We start from the raw sequence: 19,015 nt of genomic DNA, 5'->3' as shown, positions 1-19,015 counted from the left end.
TTTTTTGAAGATTTTAGCATCTATGTTCATCATGGATATTGGCCTGAAGTTTTCTTTTCTTGCTAACTCTCTGCCAGGTTTCGGTATCAGAATGATGTTGGTCTGATAAAATGATTTGGGAAGGATTCCCTCTTTGTGGATTGTTTGGAATCGTTTCATAAGGAATGGTACCAGCTCCTCCTTGTATGTCTGGTAGAATTCGGCTGTGAAGGCGTCTGGACCCGGGCTTTTTTTTGGGTGGTAGGCTCTTAATTGCTGCCTCAACTTCAGACCTTGTTATTAGTCTATTCAGGGTTTCAGCTTCTTCCTGGTTTAGGCTTGGGAGGATGCAAGTGTCCAGGAATTTATTCATTTCTTCCAGGTTTACTAGTGTATGTGCATAGAGATGTTTGTAATAATCTCTGATGATAGTTTGTATTTCTGTGGAATCTGGAGTGATATCCCCTTTATCGTTTTCTATTGCATCTATTTGACTACTCTCTTTTCTTTTTTATTCATCTGGCTAGTGGTCTATTTTGTTGATCTTTTTGAAAAACCAGCTCCTGGATTTATTGATTTTTTGAAGGGTTTTTTTTTTGTGTGTCTCTATCTCCTTCACTTCTGCTCTGATCTTGGTTATGTCTTGTCTTCTGCTAGGTTTTAAGTTTTTTTGATCTTGCTCCTCTAACTCTTTCAATTTTGACGATAGGGTGTCAATTTTAGATCTCTCCTTGCTTCTCATGTGGGCATTTATTGCTATATATTTTCCTCTAGAGACTGCTTTAAATGTGTCCCAGAGATTCTACTATGTTGTGTCTTCCTTCTCATTGGTTTTGAAGAACATCTTTTTTCTGCCTTCATTTCACTGTTTATCCAGTCAACATTCAAGAGCCAGTTGTGTTCAGTTTCCATGAAGATGTGCGGTTCTGAGTTAGTTTCTGAATTCTGAGTTCTAGCTTGATTGCACTGTGGTCTGAGAGACCGTTTGTTATTGTTTCCATTCTTTTGCATTTGCTGAGGAGTGATTTACTTCCAATTATGTGGTCGGTTTTAGAGTAGGTGTGATGTGGTGCTGAGAAGAATGTATATTCTGTGGATTTGGGGTGGACAGTTCTGTTAATGTCTATTAGGTTTGCTTGGTCCAGGCTTGAGTTCAAGTCCTGGATATCCTTGTTAATTTTCTGTCTGGTTGATCTGTCTAATATTGACAATGGGGTGTTAAAGTCTCCCACTATTATTGTGTGGGAGTCTAAGTCTCTTTGTAAGTCATTAAGAACTTGCTTTATGTATCTGGGTGCTCCTGTATTGCGTGCGTATATATTTAGGATCATTAGGTATTCTTGTTGCATTGATTCTTTTACCATTATGTAATGTCCTTCTTTGCCTCTTTTCATCTTTGTTTAAAGTCTGTTTTATCTGAGATGAGAATTGCTACTCCTGCTTTTTTTTTGCTCTCCATTTGCTTGGTACATCTTCCTCCATCCTTTTAGTTTGAGCCTCTGAGTATCCTTGCATGTGAGATGGGTTTCCTGGATACAGCACATCGATGGGTTTTGGCTTTTTATCCAATTTGCCAGTCTGTGTCTTTTGATTGGGGCGTTTAGCCCATTTACATTTAGGGTTAATATTGTTATGTGTGAATTTCATCCTGCCATTTTGATGCTAGCTGGCTGTTTTGCTTGTTAGTTGATGCAGTTTCTTCATTGTGTTGATGCTCTTTACCATTTGGTATGTTTTTGGAATGGCTCATAATGGTTGTTTCTTTCTATGTTTAGTGCTTCTTTCAGGAGCTCTTGTAAAGCAAGCCTGGTGGTGATGCAATCTCTGAGTGCTTGCTTGTTCGCAAAGGATTTTATTTTTCCTTAACTTATGAAGCTTAGTTTGGCTTGATATGAAATTCTGGGTTGAAAGTTCTTTTCTTTAAGGATGTTGAATATTGGCCCCCACTCTCTTCTGGCTTGTAGGGTTTCTGCTGAGAGATCTGCTGTGAGTCTGATGGGCTTCCCTTTGTGGGTCACCCGACCTTTCTCTCTGGCTGCCCTTAGCATTTTCTCCTTCATTTCAACCCTGGTGAATCTGACGATTATGTGCCTTGGGGTTGGTCTTCCTGAGGAATATCTTTGTGGCATTCTCTGTATTTCCTGGACTTGAATATTGGCCTGCCTTTCTAGGTTGGGGAAGTTTTCCTGGATAATATCCTGAAGAGTATTTTCCAGCTTGGATTCATTCTCTCCGTCACATTCAGGTACACCTATCAAAGGTAGATTAGGTCTTTTCACATAGTCCCGTATTTCTTGGAGACTTTGTTCATTCCTTTTTACCCTTTTTTCTCTAATCTTGCCTTCTCATTTTATTTCATTGAGTTGATCTTCAACCTCTGATATCCTTTCTTGTGCTTGGTCAGTTTGGCTGTTGAAAGTTGTGTATGCTTTGTGAAGTTCTCATGTTGTGTTTTTCAGCTCCATCAATTCACTTATATTCCTCTCTTAGTTGTTTATTCTTATTAGCATTTCGTCAAATCTTTTTTCAACGTTCTTAGTTTCTTTGCAATGGGTTAGAACATGTTCTTTTAGCTCAGCGAAGTTTCTTATTACCCACCTTCTGAAGCCTGATTCTGTGAATTCATCACACTCATTCTCTATCCAGCCTTGTTCCCTTGCTGGTGAGGAGTTGTGATCCCTTGTAGGAGGAGAAGCATTCTGGTTTCAGGTGTTTTCATCCTTTTTCCACTGGTTTCTTCCCATTTTTGTGGATTTATCCACCTGTTGTCTTTGTAGTTGCTTTCAGACTGGGTCTCTGAGTGGACGTCCAGTTTGTTGATGATGAAGTTATTTCTTTCTATTTCTTAGTTTTCCTTCTACCAGTCAGGCCCCTCTGCTGTAGGACTGCTGAGGTCCACTCTAGGCTCTGTTTGCCTGGGGATCACCTGCAGCAGCCTCCGGGCTTTCGCTGGGAGCTGCAATCCTGAGCTGCTCCTAATTGGCCATCTTGGATCCCCCAGTATTGTCACTTTCTTAAATCTTTGCCTGATGGGTGTGAATGATATTTCACTGTGGCTTTAATTTGCATCTCCTTGATTACTAGAAAAATATACATATATAAATTTTTAAAAATCTTTTCTTTCCCACCTAAGTTTCCTGTCCTTTATTTTGGATATCAAACCTTTGGCGGTTATATCTGTTGTTCTGTTATAACATCTTTTTCCCAGTTTGTGGCTTGTCTTTCATTTTTTATGGCCTAATGGTAAAGAGAAGTCCTTAATTTTAATCTAACCAAACATTTTTTTAAAAAAATATATTAAGAATACGTTCCTTCCACTTTGAGTTATAAAGATACTGTTTTGCGTATCTTTCTAAAAAGTTCTAAAGTCTTGGCTTTTGTATATTATGTTTTTGATCCATGTAAAATGTGAAGTAGAGATTTTTTATTTTTTTTTCCCCCATAGGACACCCAGTTACCATATATCATTTATGGAACACACCATCCTTTCACTAACGATCTGTAATGCCAGCTCTGATACATGTAAGGTTTCCAAATTAAGCACAGGTCTGTTTAGGGAGTATCTAATCACTGGTCTATTTGCCTATTGTTGTGCAAAGGATATTTATGGAAGTTTAAATACAGTAATAAGTCTGGCTACCTAGTAGGACAAGACTCCCCTCCTCAAATCCATCATTCTGTGTTTTGGCTCTTTTCAGACCTTTGTTCCTTTAAGTTTTCAATTTTATGAGTACATAGCAGGTTTACACATTCATGGGGTACATGAGATATTTTGATAAAGGCATGTAATACATAGTAATCATGTCACAGAAAATGGGTAACCATCCCCTCAAGCATTTATCCTTTGTGTTATAAACAATCCAATTCTACTCTTTTAGTTATTTTAAAATGTACCATTAACTTATTACTGATTATAGTCAACCTGTTGTGTAATGAAATACTAGGTCTTATTCATTCTATTTTTCTGTACCCACTAACCATCCCCAGCTCCCCAGTACCCTTCCCAGCCTCTTATAACCATCCTGATCTCTATCTACATAAGTTCAGTTGTTTTGATCCCACAAATGAGAACATATGATATTTTTCTTTCTGTGCCTGGCTTATTTCACTTAACATAATGACCTCCAGTTCCATGCATGTTGTTTCAAATGACAGGCTATTACTCTTTTTTTATAGCTCCATTGTGTTTACGTGCCACATTTTCTTTATCTATGCATCTGTTGATAGACACGTAAGTTACTTTCAAATCTTGGCTATTGTAAACAGTGCTGCAACAGACACAGGACACCTATTCAATATATTAACTACCTTTCTTTTTGGTATATACCCAGCAGTGGGATTATTGGATTATATGGTAATTCTATTTTTAGTTTTTTGAGGAACTTCCAAATTGTTCTCCATAGTGATTGCACTAATTTACATTCCCACCAACAGGGTACTCCACATCCTCTTCAGCATTTGTTATTGCTTGTCTTTTGGAAAACAGCCATTTTAACTGGGGTGAGATGATATTTCATGTAGTTGTGATTTGCCTTTTACTGATGATCAATGATGTTGAGCACGTTTTCATGTGTCTGTTTGCCATTTGTATGTCTTCTTTTTAAAAATACCTATCAAATCTTTTGCCCATTTTTGGGGATCATTCAATTTTTTTCCTATAGAGTTCTTTGAGCTCCTTATATATTCTGGTTATTAATCTCTTGTCAGATGAGTAGTTAGCAAATATTTTATCACAATTTGTGGATTGTCTCTTCATTTTGTTGACTGTTTATCCCTTTGTTCTTTGATAATCATTTTAGAATCAGCTTGTCAAGCGTCATGAAAAACTCTGGAAATTCTAATTGGAATTACATGGAATATATAGATCAATTTGGGAGAATCAACACCTCTAAAATAATGAATTATCCAATCTAAGGAAATTACCTTTAAGTTGTGTTTAAGGTCTTTTGATAGTTCCTTTAATTTCTAACATAAATATACATCTTTTGCTATTGATGCTATTTGTCTGTTCCTGGTATACAGAAATGCAATTCTGTTTATATATGGAATTTCTATCCTCACAATCTTAATAAACTATCTTATTAATTCTAATAATTTTTTTTTTTAATTTTCAGATATGGGGTCTCTCTGTTGCCCCTGAATACTGGAGTGTAGTAATTATTCTCAGGTATGATCCCACTAATGATCATCACAGGAGTTTTGGCCTGCTTTGTTTCCAACCTGGGCTCTTTCACCTCTCCTTCAGCAAGTTGGTGGTTCCCTGCTCCTGAGAGGTCACCGTATCAATAGTGAACTTAGTGTGAACACCTGATTGGCATAGCACAGAACTCCCAGACTCAAGTGATGCCTCCCGAGTAGCTGGAACTACAGCCACACACCACTGTGCACAGCTTAATAATTTTTCTGTATATTCTTTTGCATATTCTGAATAGACAACCATATGATCTACAAATCGAAACATGTTTCTAAGCCTTTGTAACTATTATTTCTTTGTCATATCTTATTGCATTGCTAAGACATTCAAGTAGAATGTTTAAGTTTTAAGAGTGGATATCTTTGGCTCATTCCTGATTTAAAGGAAATGTTTTTAGCCTTTCACTACCAAACAACACATTGATATTTGCTATAGGTAGATACCCTTTTAAAAATTATTTTTAAATTTACAAACGATAAAATTGACTGAGTTTTAATGCATGTGTAGTTTTATGTAACTACTGCCATAATCAGGATACTGAACTGTTCCATCACCCCAAAAAACTTCCACATGGTGCCCCTATAAATTCAAATCCTTCTGCTTCCCCTAACCCCTGCTAACCAATAATCTGTTCTCTGTCTCTAGGTTTTGCCTTTTCCAAAATATCTTAAAAATGGAAGCATAAAGTATATAAAATTTCAAGACTGGCTTCTTTCACTCATCAGAATGTCTTTGATACTACCACAGTAGTCTAAACCTAAGAGAAATTACAAACTCAGGAGTTTTTCTAAACATTGATTCATCCATATTATATACTTTCCTGAGAACCCTGAGCAATTTACCTGTATGAATGGGAAAACTTCAAGGGATCATGTTGTTATTACACTAGAGCTTTACATTTGAACCGCTGGTGCTGAGATCTGTTTTAGTCAGTAACATTTCTTTTTTTTAACTCATTATAATTTTTGATGCCATTTGGGTTTGATAAACTACAACTGACATTCCTAAATGACTATGAGACAGAATCATAGACCTGGAAGAATCCTTATAAGTCACCCAGGGAGGCAGTTTAGCACTGTGATAAACATGGGCTCTGGCATCATACAGAGCTAGATTCTGCTATCTCTCTTAGTTAAATTCACCTTTTACTGAGTTTCAGTTTTCTTATCAGTAAAATGGAGAAAATAAAGTAGGTACTTCATCGATTTTTCAGACAGTTAAATGAGATACTCCATGTAAAATGCATAGCAGACTCCCAGGCACAGTCTGCAATAGCAATAGGCAATACAACAGCAAAAGGCACAGTAAAAGGCTCAGCAAATGGCAGCTGCTACTATATTCAGTACGGCTCTCTCATTTTTGCAGATTATGTAAATAATCTAAACACTCTGTTTTTATGGTTTTAATATTTAAGGGACATAACTTTGTATAAAGAAAGACATATTTTGGCTGATAGCTCTTTAAGGATGACAACTAAACTGATCTTATTTAAACAAATGTACAACTTCTCTAGGCTAGTTGGTAATTCACCAGCCCAGTGAATGTATGAAAAACAACAAAGGAAAACAAAAAACCTGAGATTTTAATCTTCCAATTATGGGAGGAAAATTATTAGAAATAAAATTGTAAGTTTGCATGCAATTGTGGTCAACAAATATTTTTAAAGTACTGACAAATCAAGTTAGTGTTAAAAACCTTAGAAAACCTGTAATCCCAGCACTTTGGGAGGCCGAGGCGGGTGGATCACGAGGTCAAGAGATCGAGACCATTCTGGTCAACACGGTGAAACCCCGTCTCTACTAAAACTACAAAAAATTAGCTGGGCATGGTGGTGCGTGCCTGTAATCCCAGCTACTCAGGAGGCTGAGGCAGGAGAATTGCCTGAACCTGGGAGGCGGAGGTTGCGGTCAGCCGAGATTGTGCCAGTGCACTCCAGCCTGGGTAACAAGAGTGAAACTCCGTCTCAAAAAACAAACAAACAAACAAAAAAAAAAAACACCAACCTTAGAAAACATTCTGTTCCTGCTATGTCCCTCCACCCACCCTCATAATCCAGAGGGCATGCATGAAAAGAGTACTATCTATGAAATCTATATCGTGGTCCAAATGATATAAGTCATCATAATTATTCTATAAATCGATGGATTTTATTTTCTTAAATAATCTAGAACAAAGAGTATATTTCAAGACAATTAAACTGAAGACACTATGTCCTGAATAAACAAAGAGTGTTTTTTAAAACTTTCTGCATTTACTTTGGTCAAAGTTTGCTATTGGCTAAATCATTAAAGTTTTAAACAAAACATACCTCCATCAAGAGTAAGTTTTGACCGCCACTCAACAGGCAGAAATTCAACATGTGTTGCATGGTTGGAAAAATGCCTTTCTTCTATTTTTCTTGCAGCCTCTCTCATCCTAAAAAACAACAACAATAAAATACAAAGCTTTATGAGAATAACTTCACATATATATTCATATGATATAAAATACGTTTAATCATAACACTTCCATTTGCTTACAGCTTTGTCCAATTATATTCCACTACACTAAGCAAGTTTGCAATACTAGGATACCTTCATTTCAAAGTTATTTTCCTAAATTTGCCATCTATGATTTAAAATATTCTAAGCTTTTACATTATATTCTAAATAATTATAGATAGGAATTTTTAGTGAACAGAATGGTATAATGAATACCTCTGTGCCATCACCCAGCTCCAAATATTATCAAGTCATGACATACTTACTTCATCTATTCTATTCATTCTTCCTATAATATGAATTTTAAAATTTTATTAAAAATATCAAGATACCATAAAATTGATCCCTTTCCCCCTTTTGGTGTCAGTTATATAGCAGATTTGTGATTAGTATTACACAATTCAGAACAGTTCATCCAGAAAAACTCCCTCATGCTATTCCTTTAGTAGTCACTCCTTTCCCCCATATTTAAGCAAATCCTAATTGTTAGTGCATTATTTTGTCTGTAGTTCAGTACATATATATATATATATATACTTTTTTGAGACGGAGTTTCACTCTTGTTACCCAGGCTGGAGTGCAATGGCGCAATCTCGGCTCACCGCAACCTCCACCTCCTGGGTTCAGGCAATTCTCCTGCCTCAACCTCCTCAGTAGCTGGGATTACAGGCATGTGCCACCATGCCCAGCTAATGTTTTGTATTTTTAGTAGAGACGGGGTTTCACCATGTTGACCAGGATGGTCTCGATCTCTTGACCTCGTGATCCACCCGCCTCGGCCTCCCAAAGTGCTGGGATTACAGGCTTGAGCCACCACACCCGGCCAGTTCAGTATATATTTTAAAAATATAAGAAGAACATAAGCTATTCAGTATTATCATGCCAAAAAAATTAATAATTCTTAATTTCAGCAAATATGTAGTTCAGTGGTCCTATTTTCCTAGCTGGACTATAACTATTACTTTAGAATCACATTAAAAATTTTTTACACTTGTTTAAATTGAGCTCTAAATACAGTCCATGCACTGCAATTGGAAGACATGTCTCTACTACAGGCTACTTTCTCTATTTTACTTTGTAAGGGGATACCTTGTTTTACGTATTCAGTTTTTAAAAAATTGCACTCTGCAGATACTGCCTTTTTCTCCACCTTTTAAAAAACGGAAGGTCTGTGGCAACCTTGTATGGAGCAAGTCTATTAGTGCCATTTTCCCAGCAGCATGTGCTCACTCTGTGTCTCCGTGTCACATTTTGTAATCCTCACAATATTTCAAACTTCTTCATTATTACTACATCTACTATGGTGAACTGCACCTGTATAAGATGAGTTTAAATGATAAATGTATGTTGTCCGACTGTTCCACTGATCAGCTATTCCCCAACTTTACTCCTGCTCCAAAGACTTCCCTATTATCCCTGAAACACAATATTGAGATTGCAGCACTTAAGGATTCCATACTGGGCCGGGCGCGGTGGCTCAAGCCTGTAATCCCAGCACTTTGGGAGGCCGAGGCGGGTGGATCACGAGGTCAAGAGATCGAGACCATCCTGGTCAACATGGTGAAACCCCGTCTCTACTAAAAAAAATACAAAAAATTAGCTGGGCATGGTGGCGCGTGCCTGTAATCCCAGCTACTCAGGAGGCTGAGGCAGGAGAATTGCCTGAACCCAGGAGGCGGAGGTTGCGGTGAGCCGAGATCGCGCCATTGCACTCCAGCCTGGGTAACATGAGTGAAACTCCGTCTCAAAAAAAAAAAAAAAGAAAAAAAAAAAGAAAAAAGAATTCCATACTGGCCTCTAGGTGCTCAAGTGAAAGGAAGAATTGCGTATCTCTCACTGCAAATCAGTAACCAGAAATAACTGAGCTTAGTGAGGGTGGCATGTCAAAAGTCAGGCACGCCAAAAGCTGGACCTCTTGTGCCAGTTGGCCAATCTGTGAAAGCAAAGGAAAAGTTCTTGAAAGAAATTAAAAGTACTACTCCAGTGAACACAAATGATAAGAAAACGAAAAAGCCTTATTGTTAAGGAGAAAGTTTTAGTGGTCTGGATAGATGATCAAAACAGCTACAACTTTCCCTTTAAGCCAAAGCCTAATCCAGAGCAACGCCTTAACTCTTTTCAACTCTAAAAGGCTGAGAGAGGCAAAGAAGCTACAGAAGAAAAGTCTGAAGCTAGCAGGCTAGTGCACAAGGTTTAAGGAAAGAAGCTGTCTCTGTAACATAAAAGTGCAAGGTAAGCAGTAATGTAGAAGCTGTAGCAAGTTATTCAGAAGATCTAGCCAAGATAATCAATGAAGGTTGCTACACTAAACAACATATTCTCAATGTAGACAAAAAAGCCTTCTAACAGAAAAAGATTCCTAGGACTTTCACAGCTAGAGAGGAAGAAGTCAATGCCTGGCTTCAAATTTTCAAAGGACAGGCTGACTCTCTTGTAAAGAGCTAATGCAGCTGTTAACTTGGAAGTTGAGGCCAATGCTCACTGACCATCCCAAATATCCTAGGGCCCTTAAAAATTATGCTAAATCTACTGTACCTATGCTCTATAAATGGAACAACAAAGGCTGAATAGCAGCACATCTTTTTTACAGCATGGCTTACTGAATATTTTAAGCCTACTGTTGAGACCTACTGCTCAGAATAAAAAATATTCATTTCAAATGATTACTGCCCATTGACAATATACCTGGTCACTCAAGAGCTCTGATGGAGATGTACAAAGAGATAAATGTTGTTTCCACACCTGCTAACACAGTATCCACTCTGCAGCCCATGGATCAAGGAGTAAATTTGACTTTTAAGTCTTATATTTAAGAAACAAATTTTATAATGCTCTGGATGCTATAGATAGTGGATGAATCCGGGAAAAGTAAACTGAAAATATACTGGAAAGAATGCCAATAAGAACATTTGTGATTCATGAGGGGTGAAAATGTCAACATTCCAGAAGTTTGGAAGAAATGGATTCCAACCCTCATAAATGACATTGAGGGGCTCAAGACTCCAGTGGGGAAGTAACTACAGATGTATTGGAAATAGCAAGAGAACTAATATAAGAAGAGTGTGAATATGTGACTGAATTGCTGCAACTTCATGAGAAAACTTCAGTGGAAGAGTAGTTGCTTCTTATGGATAAACAATTAGTTTCTTGAGATGGACTCTTGGTAAAGATCTGAATATTGTTGAAATGACAACAAATAATTCAGAATATGCCATAAACTTAGTTGATAAAGCAGTGGCAGGGTTTAAGAGAATTGATTCAAATTTTGAAATTCTATAGTGGGTAAAATGCTCTCAAACTGCATTGCATGGTACAGAGAAATCTTTCATGAAAGGAAGAACCAATCAATGTGACTAACTTCACTGTTGTCTTGGTTTAAGAAATTGTCACACCCACCCCAAACTTTGGCAACTACCATCCCAATCAGTCAGCAGCCATCAACATAGAGGCAAGACCCTTCAACAGCAAAAAGTTGCTGTGAACTCACTGAAGCCTCAGATAATCATTAGCAGTGTTTAGCAGTATAGCACTTTAAAATTAAGATATGCACATTGATTTTTAGGGACATACTGCTATCACATACTTAATAAGTATCACATACTTAATAATGTTTACAGTGTAGGGTAAACATAACTTTCATATGCACTGAGAAGTCAAGTTGTGCAACTCAATTATGATATCTGCTTTACTGCAGTGGTATGGAACCAAACCCACAATATCTTTGAGGTATACCTGTAATTTTTTGTGTATGTGTCCTATAGAGTTACTTAGAGTCTGATTTTAACTCACTGCATCCCTATGGTGCTATTTAACACATTCTTTCTTCTGTTTTCTATAATTTGGTAGTTATAGGGGCTTCATTAGATTTAGGCTCTGTTTTGGTGAAACTGCTAGTCCATACATACATAGGTACATAAAACTCTTTTCTCTTTTTGGTGATGATAGCGGTTACTGATGACCATTGTTGAAACACATTAGTTTATCATGGTAGCAAAAGTGCCTTTTAAATTCCATCACTCTTCATTTGTTTATAAGCTTATACTTCTGGGAAGAGAAATTTCCTTACATTAAATATTTACCTACAGTGAGGTATAACCAAATAGTTTTTGCATGAATTGAGGCACAGATAATCCAGAAAAGGCAGGATAAATGGTTAATTCTTCCTTTTTATCAACAGTTTTCAAAATAACAAGTCATTAGGTTTTATACATTTTGATGTCATTACTAACTCATAGATTTAAGCATATTTGATGCATATACACTATAGTTATTATCCTTACCAAGGCTCAAATTGTCTCCTATTTTAGGTCCGTGAATATCTTCAAGTTGGCTTCTGAGTGCTTTTGAAACAACTTCACTAGTTTTGTTTTTTTTTTTTTTAAAAAACAAATGTGGCTTTAGTATATTCAAAGAGTTATGCAACTCTCACCATTATCTAATTTCATAACACTCTCATCACCCCAGAAACACCATTCCCATTAGCAGTTACTCTCTATCCCTTCTCCTCCCACCCACTGGCACCCACTAATCTACTTTCAGCAGATTTGCCTATTTTGAACATTTCATATAAATAGAATCATACAATATGGGGCCTTTTTGTGTCTGGCTTTTCAGTTAATGTAATGTTTTCAAGTCTCATCTATGTGCATCATAAATCAGTACTTCATTGCTTTTCATTGTTGAATAGTATTTCATTACATAAATATGCCACTCTTGTTTAGCCACTCATCAGTTGATGGATGTTTGGGTTGCTTTCATTTTTCGGTTATCATAAATAATGCTTCTATGAACATTCTTTAATGAGTTTTTGTGGACATACATTTTCAAATCTCTTGGGTATGCATATAGGAGTGATAATGCTGGCTCACACATTAACTTCCTTTAACTTTCTGAAGAACTACCAAACTCTCCAAAGCAGCTGTACTACTTTCTCATCTCACCAGCAACATGTAAGGGTTGCGATTTTTCTTCATCCTAGCTAATACTTGTTAATTTCCATCTTTTTGGTAAGTTATCCTAGTGGGTATAAAGCGGTACCTTTAAAGCGGTAGTGTTCGAGGTCACATCTCTCTAATAAAGATGCTGAGCATCTTTTCATGAGATTATTGGCCATTTTATATCCTATTTGAACAAATGTCTACTCAAATCCTTTACCCATTTAAAAAACTGGGTTCTGCCTTTTAAAAAAAATTGTTGGGTTGTAAGAGTACTTTATATATCCTGGACCTAGGCCTTTATCACATATGTGATTTGCTAATATTTTCTCCCATTCTGAGGGTTGTCTTCATTTTTTCAGTGTCCTCTGAAGAACTAAACTACTTTCTACTTATAATGTCATGTCATCTGCAGATAGTTTTATCTCTTCCATTCTAATACAGATGCCTTTTATTTCTTTTCTTGCTTAATTGCCCTAGCTGAAATGTACAGTACAAGGCTGAACAGAAGTGGTGAGAGTGCATACCCTTGTCTTGTTCCTGATCTCAGGGAGCAGCTTTCAGTCTTTCACTATTAAAGAATAAGTTTAGCCACAGGCTTTTTGTAGCGGTCCTTTACCAGCTTTAGAAAGCTGCCTTCTGTTTCTAATTTCCTAAGGGCTTTTATTATTAAAGTATGTTGAGATTTTCTCAAATGCCTTTTCTGTATCTGAAAATCACAGGGCATTTTTTTTCCCCTTCATTCTATTCATGTGGCGGATACCTTGATTAAAAAAAAATGTTGACCCAATCTTACATTCCCGGGAAAAAATCCCACTTAGTCATGGTATATGATCATTTATGTATGTTGCTACATTCAGTTTGTTGTCATTTCATTGAGGATTTCTGTGGTCTGTACTCAGTAAGGGATATTGCTATACAGTTTTCTTCATGATATTCATTGGTTTTTGGTATCAGGGTAATACTGGCTTCATTTTTTTTGGAGAGTTTGTAGAGAAGTGGTGCTAATTCTTCTCTACGTTTTTTAAGAGATAGGATCTTACTATGTTGTCCAGGCTGAAAAGCAGTGGCTATTCACTGGAACAGTTGTATATTAGACTGAAACTCCTGCGCTCAAGCAATCCTCCTGCCTCAGCCTCCCATGGGGCGGAGACTGCAGGCACAAGCCAATGCACCCAGCTGAATTCTTCTTATGTTTGGTAGAATTAACCAGTGCAATCTTCTGGTCATGGGCTTTTGCTGCTTTGGTGGGATGTTTTTTGATTAACTGAAATGCTTTACTTGTTATAGGTCTACTGAGACTTTCTATTTCTTACTCATTACCAGATCGGTATTCCTAGTTTGTGTCTCTCTTGGAAAGTGAACAGTTTTGGTAGTTTGTTTCTGGAAATTTGCCCATTTCATCTAGGTGACATACTCTGTTAGCATAGAATTGTGCATAGTATTCCCTTATAATCCTTTTTATTTCTGTAAGGTTGGTAGTAATAATGTTCTCTCTTTTGCTTTTGATTTTAGTAATTTGAATCTTTTTTTTCTCTTGTTTGGTCTAGTTAAAAGGTTCTCAACTTTGTGAATCTTTCCAAAGAAGCAGAGTAATACATAGAGAGCTTCCTTATTTTATTTTACAACTGCACACTACTCCATTATATAGATAACACCTGTAGTTGATAATAGCCGTAGTTGATCAACCCGTCTCTCATTGATGAACGTTTGAGTAGTTTCCTATGTGATGCTGCAATCAAAAGGCTTGTACATGTTTCTTTTATTTTTGATAATATTTTTTGGGATAGAGTCCTGGAAGTAGGCTTTCAGGGTCAAAGGATAAATACATATGTAATTTTGATAGATACTGTCATATGCTCTTTTTCATTGCATTCCATCAGTTGTACGAGAACATTTATTACCTATGCCTGGCCAAAAGAACATGTTGTCAAATTTTGGACTTTTGCTAATCTGAGAGTTAAGAAATAACATCTGGCTGGGTGTGGTGACTCATGCCTGTAATCCTAGCACTTTGGGAGGCCGAGGCAGGTGCATCACTTGAGGTCAGGAGTCTGAGGCCAGCCTGGCCAACATGGTGAAATCCGGACTCTACTAAAAAAATACAAAAATTAGTTGGGTGTGGTGGTGTGTATCTGTAGTCCCAGCTATTTGGGAGGCTGAGGCAGGAGAATCACTTGAACCCAGGAGGTGGAGGCTGCAGTGAGCTGAGGCTGTGCCACTGCACTCCAGGTCTGGGTAACGGAGCAAAACTCTCTCTCTCTCAAAAAAAAAAAAAAAGACACCTGTCATATGGTTAAGAGCCATTTCCTTTACTGGGAACTAGTGCATATATCTTTAGCCCATTTTCCTTTAAGGTGGTTGAACATATTTTTATTTTTAGGATGATTTTACATATTAAGGACACTTCATCTATAAGTTGAAAATATTTTCTTTCAGTTCACCTTATTTTTTCTTTGCCACATTTTTTTTTCTGGACAATATAATATTTATCACTATTTTTCCTTATTTCTTCTGAATCAAGTCATAGAATATTTTTTTCTATTCCCAAGTTCTAGAAGAATTCAAACTCTCCTTTAAAAAATCCCTAATACTTGTATAATTTCATTTCTTTCCCTTTTCCATTTTTTAAAAGAGATAAGGTCTTGTTATGCTGCCCTGGCTGAAGTGTAGTGGCTATTCGTTAAGTGTGGAACATAGAGCACTTCAGCCTCAAACTCCTGGTCTCAAGCAATTCTCCTGCTTCAGCTCCCAAGTAGCTAGGACTATAGGCACGTGTTACCATGTCCTGCTTTCATTTCTTTCACTTAAATGTGATCCAACTGAAATTTATCCTTGTGTGAGAAATGGATCCAATTCAATTTTTTCCATATGCAAATCTATTTATCCCAATAGTACTTGTTGAAAAGTCTACCTTCCTCCATTTTCAGTATATTTTAAAAAGCATTATGTTATAATTATGTTTATTGGTTGCATATCCCCAAAGTCGGCATTTTAAGAAGCCTAAATAGATTCTACTTTGCCAAAATAAAAGATGTGCTTCCTTTATCATCACTGAAAATAAAACGATAGCCAAAACTTTAGACTTGAAGGCAGGATCACCTTATTACCCACAGAGTCTAACATCAGATACTCAAGTAATGGTCACAGAAACATTTTTAAAGTTTTTTGCCATCTTTTCAAATGTTCAGTCTTAGCAAATATGAGTATATGCAAGAAAGAACATATTTTAAAATTTCTAATATTCTCTACCCACTCATTCAATTTTGATGGCTGTATAGTTCTTATATATTTCATTGTAATATAGTAATTAGGAAGTGGTACATGTGTTGCTGTTTGAATTTACACACACGAGAGCTCATTTAGATTAGTGGCTCTCGACCATGGACAATCGTGCACTTCTAGGGACATTTGGCAATGTTTGCAGATATTTTTGATTGTAACATTTAAGGGTTTTATTTGCATCAAGTGAGAAAAGGCTAGGGATACTCTTAACATTTTTGTACAGGCCAGCTGTCATAACAAAAAGTTATCCAGTGAAAAATGTCAATAGCGATGTGGCTGCGAAACCCTAATTTTGAGTTCTAAACTCAGAAACACTATCTGCTTAAAATGCTGTTTTTCCTAAAGCAAATCTATACAATCCTTCACAGAATCACTATCATAGTTCTCAGATGATCACAAACTCGTTTGATCATGATCAAACAGGTAGGTCTACTGAATCATCTGGAGTACTGGAGTGACTGTTAAAAAAAAGGAAGGCATGGAAAGAAAAATGAAAAAATAGTGAGGGAAGGAGAAGGGAGAGGAGGGGTTGGGGAAGAGAAGAGGAAAACAGCGAGAGGGAGAGGAAAGAGAGAAAGGTAGATATGTTATGGCCATATGCTCAAATTTGCCTTACTAAAAATAGTAAAATCTATTTCTTAAATATATCATAAGAACCACTGAGACCAACAGGCGACGGAGAAAATTAAAAAATATTATATTCAGACAATGACCTATTACCGTGCTGTTATGCATGCACAAAAACCATGATTTCAGTCCTCTTACAAACTTATTTCAACTTCCATGTTCTCTGACTAATGAATGTTTACCTTATATTGTAAGAACATAGAGAATAATGGCATTTAAGAATTACTATACAACTGAGGATCATTAAATAGCTGTGAAAAATAAGTCTTCATAATTCCTCTCAATTAGAAAAAAAACTCATAAACTAATTGATTTTAAGAAAATATATGTGTGGTATAAACACAGAAAAATAGAAAAAAATATAAACAGAAAATCATGAACAGTGATCTCCAAGATACATATATTCTTTAAGGAGATGAGGTAAGCCAGGTGCAGTGGCTCATACCTGTAATCCCAGTGGTTTGAGAGGCCATGGTGGGAAGGCCACTTGAAGTTAGGAGTTTGAGACCAGCCTAATCAATATGGTGAAATTCTGCCTCTACTAAAAATACAAAAATTAGCTGGGTGTGGTGGTATGCGACTGTAGTCTCAACTACTAGGGAGGCTGAGACATGAGAACTGCTTGAATCTGGGAGGTGGAGGCTGCAGTGAGCCGAGATTGCGCCACTGCACTACAGCCTGGGTGAGACAGTGAGACTCCGTCTCAAAAAAAAAAAAAAAAAAGGTATTGCTTCATTGCCCAATGCTGCCTGTGAGCACTGCCTACTCACAGGCATGATCATCACACACCACAGCCTTCAACTCCTGGGCTCACGCGATCCAAAATACATTTTTGAAATAAACAAACAAAAACAAGGTCCAGAAGTGTACAGCATGCACCTTTTGTGTAGAAAAAAATTTGTATATGCCTAAAGAAAATCTAGAAGACTATAAACTGGGACAAAAGGACAAAGGATAATGAGGGAAGATGGGGACAGAAATGAGAATCAGCCTTTTTACTCTACATTTTAGTATTTTGTGAACTACATGAATGTATTTCCTGTTCAAAATAATAAGTTTTGTTGATATTCTTGTCTGCTATTGTTTGTTTCCCATTTTTTTCTGTACTTGTGGGTTTATGCCTTTTTGCTGTTTAAAAATTTTTTTTATATCATGTTCAATGAGGTTTCAGGAGAGAATAAGATATGTGTTCAACCTACTGTGTTTAACTGAAAACCTCTTTATATTATTCTAAAATTATAGCTTTAAAATGGCTAATTTAGGGCATTAGATATACAAGTTCTACGAAGATATCCCTTGAAATAAAACTCCACAAAACGTAAATTCAATTGTATTTAAAATGTTTTCAACTTATTCCTTTTAGTAAACTAATTCTGACATTCCCAGAAGTTGTCTAAGGATGTGCTGCTCAATACGTAAGTGGCAAACATATTTTTCTGGAACAAAGGTGATTAAAACTAGTTTGAACTAATCATTAGCATGTTTGCTAAAATAAGGTCAAGAAGGCAAACTCTCCATTTCCAGGAATCTCAGACATGATTTAAGGAAATCCTCAGAGAACAAAAGGCTTTCAAATCAATCACAAGTACACACAGGCTTCAGGATGGAACTGGGAAGGATGAAGTTAACTTTACTTTCTGTAAAGGCCTGGACGTTGAACTTAGGAATGACAGAAAGCAGGGAAATGGTAAGAAATCCTATGAATTTGCCTATCTTTTATTGTGTGGAATTCCTTTTTATATGATTATTTTCCCTCAATTACTAAGCTATGTGTAGAATTTTCCATCAAATTAGCGCATCTATGAAGACATGATAGAATCCTCCCTCTAGTGGACACTTGTTTTTTCTTTTCTTTTCTTTTCTTTTTTTTTTTGAGCCTCATTGAATTCATTCATCCTACTTCCAATAATAGCTCTCAATTTTTATCTGTGGCTCTAGCTCTCCTTATAGTAAGATGAAGTCAACTTCCATCTGATTCTAGGTTGGGAATATGACAAGTTTAGCCAATCATACCCTGCATGGCCACATGCATAGATTCGGGAAGCTGGATGCAACATCATTAGTAACTGAAATGCACAGACTAGCTGGGACTTTTGAGAAAAAAAGACTTAGTCTTTCTTTTTGAATTTGAACTCAAGATTATATAAATCACATTTGGAATCAAAGGAGATGTGTGAGAATGGCTTCAAAATGAAAGTGACAGAGCAGATAAAAACTGGATTTTGATGACTTGTTTGGCAATATTACTCCTAGACTCCTCAGTTTTATGAGTTACTAAATCCTGCTTTTGGCTTAAACCTTTTCGGGTTAGGATTTCCCTAACTTGTACTCCAAGAAATCAAACTGATACCTTCTTATTTATCAATTGCTCCAGAGAGAATATGCAAGTAAACCTAGTCCCCAGGTTCCTAGATATCCAAGCAAAGTATCTGCACACGAATACAAAAATATAAACATGCCGGGCATGGTGGCTCAAGCCTGTAATCCCAGCACTTTGGGAGGCCGAGGCGGGTGGA

The 19,015-nt window shown here is 36.8% G+C and overlaps 1 protein-coding gene across 7 annotated transcripts in view; it reads right to left on the bottom strand.

The window, feature by feature from the left end:
• The window catches only part of DDHD1 (DDHD domain containing 1), a 114,026-nt gene that overhangs the window by 37,045 nt on the left and 57,966 nt on the right, over window positions 1–19,015 (bottom strand). For all 7 annotated transcript variants that reach the window (XM_017512382.2, XM_017512385.2, XM_017512383.2 and 4 more), the window contains one exon: window positions 7,482–7,588. In XM_017512382.2, coding sequence (XP_017367871.1) covers window positions 7,482–7,588 — 107 coding nt within the window. The remainder of the gene's footprint in view (window positions 1–7,481; window positions 7,589–19,015) is intronic.

The sequence above is a fragment of the Cebus imitator genome, unplaced genomic scaffold (assembly GCF_001604975.1).
Source record: "Cebus imitator isolate Cc_AM_T3 unplaced genomic scaffold, Cebus_imitator-1.0 Scaffold472, whole genome shotgun sequence".
NCBI lineage: Eukaryota > Metazoa > Chordata > Mammalia > Primates > Cebidae > Cebus > Cebus imitator.
Note: the sequence above shows the minus strand (reverse complement) of the source record. Positions and strands in the feature narration are given on the sequence as shown.